This window comes from Gastrolobium bilobum, unplaced genomic scaffold (assembly GCF_033153095.1).
Source record: "Gastrolobium bilobum isolate Gb01-03AN ecotype WA unplaced genomic scaffold, APGP_CSIRO_Gbil_v1 utg37399, whole genome shotgun sequence".
Lineage (NCBI taxonomy): Eukaryota > Viridiplantae > Streptophyta > Magnoliopsida > Fabales > Fabaceae > Gastrolobium > Gastrolobium bilobum.
In genome coordinates this window covers 1-3016 of record NW_026895452.1, presented here as the reverse complement: position 1 = coordinate 3016, position 3016 = coordinate 1, and the positions used below count along the sequence as shown (strand labels likewise).

General features: G+C 40.0%; 1 protein-coding gene across 1 annotated transcript; it reads right to left on the bottom strand.

Annotated features, from left to right (window-relative positions):
• Positions 1 to 567: 567 nt before the first annotated feature.
• LOC133312303 (uncharacterized) lies at positions 568 to 2982 on the bottom strand. The gene is made up of 4 exons (XM_061513476.1): positions 2316 to 2982; positions 1615 to 2164; positions 1348 to 1564; positions 568 to 1080 (listed from the first exon to the last, which is right to left on the bottom strand). The coding sequence occupies exons 1-4, from the start codon at positions 2980 to 2982 to the stop codon at positions 568 to 570; spliced, it is 1947 nt and encodes a 648-aa protein (XP_061369460.1).
• Between the last annotated feature and the right edge of the window lie 34 nt (positions 2983 to 3016).

The window sequence follows — 3016 nt, the reverse complement described above, 5'->3', positions numbered from 1 at the left end:
CATTCTGTTAACCAGAATTTTACTGAGGATTTTATAAATGACATTGCACAAAGAGATTGGTCTGAGCTGCTTAGCACTTTCAGGTCTCTTTACTTTTGGAATGAGGACCAGAAGAGTCGAGTTCACAAGGTGAATCAAATTGGGATTCTGAAACATCATGTTAACATCCTTAATAACATTAGTCTTAATAAGACTCCAATTCTTATGAAAAAAGGCAGCTGGAAAACCATCTTCCCCTGGAGCTTTTGACCCATTGATACTAAAAACAGCTTTTGAAATTTCGTCATCCGAAAGATTACGAGTCAAATTAGATAGCAGATCATCGTGCAGAAGGGGCCAAGTAGTCTTTGATTTCACCCAATCACGATTAAGGACTTCCTCACTAAACAAGTTGCTATAGAAATCTGTTACCAATTGATGAAGTTGTCTAGCTTCCTTCACCCAAATCCCATCAGAATTTTTTAACTCAAGAATCCTATTCGAACTTCTTCGAGTAGCTGTTTTAATGTGATAGAATTTGGTGTTTCTATCCCCATCATTTATCCATTTCACCCTGGCTTTTTGAAATCATAAGATCTCTTCTTGTATGAGAACCGCATCAAGGTCCTTCCTAACCTCCTTTTCTCTAGATTGGAGAGATAAGTTGGTATGATAATCAACATGATTCTGAATTTCTGCAATACTATGCAATAGGTTAGTCTTCCTATTGGAAATGTTGCCAAAGACTATCTTGTTCCATCTTTTTAAATTTGGAGTCAGATCATGCAGATTCGTTCTAGTGTCTTTCACAACATTCCAGCTCCTAGCCAGAAACTGAGTAAAGTTATAATGCTCCATCCAAGCAATCTCAAAGTGAAAGGGACGATTTTTCCAACCTGTGTCCAAGTTAGACAAGTAGACCAAAATGAGACTATAATCAGAATAAATCCGTGGAAGTACCTTAACGCCAGCATCAGTAAAGGTAGTCTTCCAACTTGCATTAGCACAGGCTCGGTCCAGCCTCTTAAAAACACGATCAAGATGAAGAAACTTCGGACCCTTCCATGTAAACCAAGGACCTGATCCTCCAAGATCCAGCAGCTTGCAATTATGAAGAACATTTGCAAAATTGGAACATCTGTTTAAGTTAACTCTACAGCCAACTTTCTTCTCATCCCGATTTGCTATTTCATTAAAATCCCCAGCCACCAACCACGGCCCATTACAATGGAGACTAATGTTTAGCAGATCATCCCATAGCTCCTTTCTATTTTCTTCCCTAGGACTCGCATAAACTGCCGTGCAAGAAAAGGAAGGAACATGAAAATTCTGAACTTTAAAATGAACAAACTGTTTTGTGTGATTAACAATTTCAACGAGATCAGTCTCATCATTCCAGAGGATCCAAATACCCCCTGAGTAACCTTCTGCCTCTTGAACAAAAGCATGCTTAAACCCAGATTTTCGGATAATGTCAGAAGCTTTTTGACCACTACACCGAGGTTCTAGAATCACTACAATACTAGGCTTATATTTCCTAGTAAACAGAAAAAGCGATTTTTGAAAATGGGGTTTCACTGCTCCCCTACAGTTCCAGAAGAATAAATTCATTAAAAACTATGTTGAACGCAAGACTCCAAGGTTCTTGCATCCTTCATTCTTGAAATATCTTCCTGGTGAACTCTGTCCACCTCCATGCACGTAGAGATGGTTGAGGTTTCAGGATTTTGGATGTCGCTGCTGTTGTCAACTGATATATCAGGACCAGTTTTATGAAATGTGTCATATAACTGCTCTTGATTCTGGTTCAAAGTGCTATCTGCTTTCATCCCATTTTCCTGATCATGTTGATTTGCTTGCATAGGACTAACCGCCATGGGAGTAGCAATTGATGGAGATGGTGGAACGGGAGTACGATTTTCACGATTTTCACTCTGGACTGGACACCTCTTACCCGTGCTTGAAGAACGAGCCGCATGCATAGTAGGAACCGTTGATTTAGTCCTAGGGGTATCTTTGGACTTTTTGGATTTAGTCCATATTTTCTGAGGAATTTCAAACTGAGGGGCCCCCATATGAGGAGTAACAGAATTAATTATTTGATTATGATCCTCCTCATTAATAGGTCCAGCTGTTAAGATTGCAAACCGTGATTGCGTAATTTCCTCCTTATCACCATGATTATCTCCATGATTATCGCTGGTCATAACTCCCTTATTACCATGATTACCATGATTATCGCTGGTCATGATTATCGCTGGTCATAACTCTCTTATCACCATGATTATCGCTGGTCATAACTCCCTTATCATTATTCCTTTGTAACGTTTTTGAACCAGCGCCTGGCTGGACTGCACCGGTCGTCTGAGGAGGTTGCCGGCTCCTGCGTTGACGGTTAACAACCATCCAAGGTCCCAATCCTTTGCTTCGATGGAATTCTGAGTTGCCAGGTTCCTCTTGATGAATTTGATCGTCATTATGAATATCGGATGAACTGCGTTGCTTTGGAGCAGCTGAACAATTCTCGGTGCTATGTCCATATTTCCCACAACCAAAACAAATGAGCCCTAATCCTTCATACTCAATTTGTTTGGTAAATCCTTCCAGCACATAATCACCCTTTAATGGCTGAGATAGGTCCAGTTCCACACATATTCTTGCAAACCGTCCTCTTACATGAGCATTTGTATTGCTGTCTACCTTGATCATCTTGCCTAACCAGTTTCCAATCCTTCTAAAAAAAGCTTCATCATAGAATTCAATGGGAATATCCGGTAGACGAATCCAAGCAGCAATCTTAGCAATTCCAGCACTATTAGGTCTGAAAGTTGGTTCCCACTTCCTCAACGATAAATAATGACCCAAAACAATCCATGGACCACCGTTCAACGCAAAATTGAGATCATCCTTCTCACTAAACTGGACTACGAAAAAGTCATTACCAATATCAGTGACATTGATTTTGCCTTTTCTAGCCCATAAGACATTTATTTTTTTCTTCATAAACTCCACCCTAATTTTCTTCCCAAGGAGTTTA

Bases quoted from the DNA above. Each gene is read 5' to 3' on its own strand.
- LOC133312303 (XM_061513476.1), bottom strand. From the start codon at position 2,982: ATGAAGAAAAAAATAAATGTCTTATGGGCTAGAAAAGGCAAAATCAAT. The intron at 2,165-2,315 runs GTTCAAAAACGT...ATAATCATGGAG, and splicing joins TGCAGTCCAGCCAGGCGCTG to ATAATCATGGTGATAAGGAG. The intron at 1,565-1,614 runs GTCTTGCGTTCA...CTGGAACTGTAG, and splicing joins AAGGATGCAAGAACCTTGGA to GGGAGCAGTGAAACCCCATT.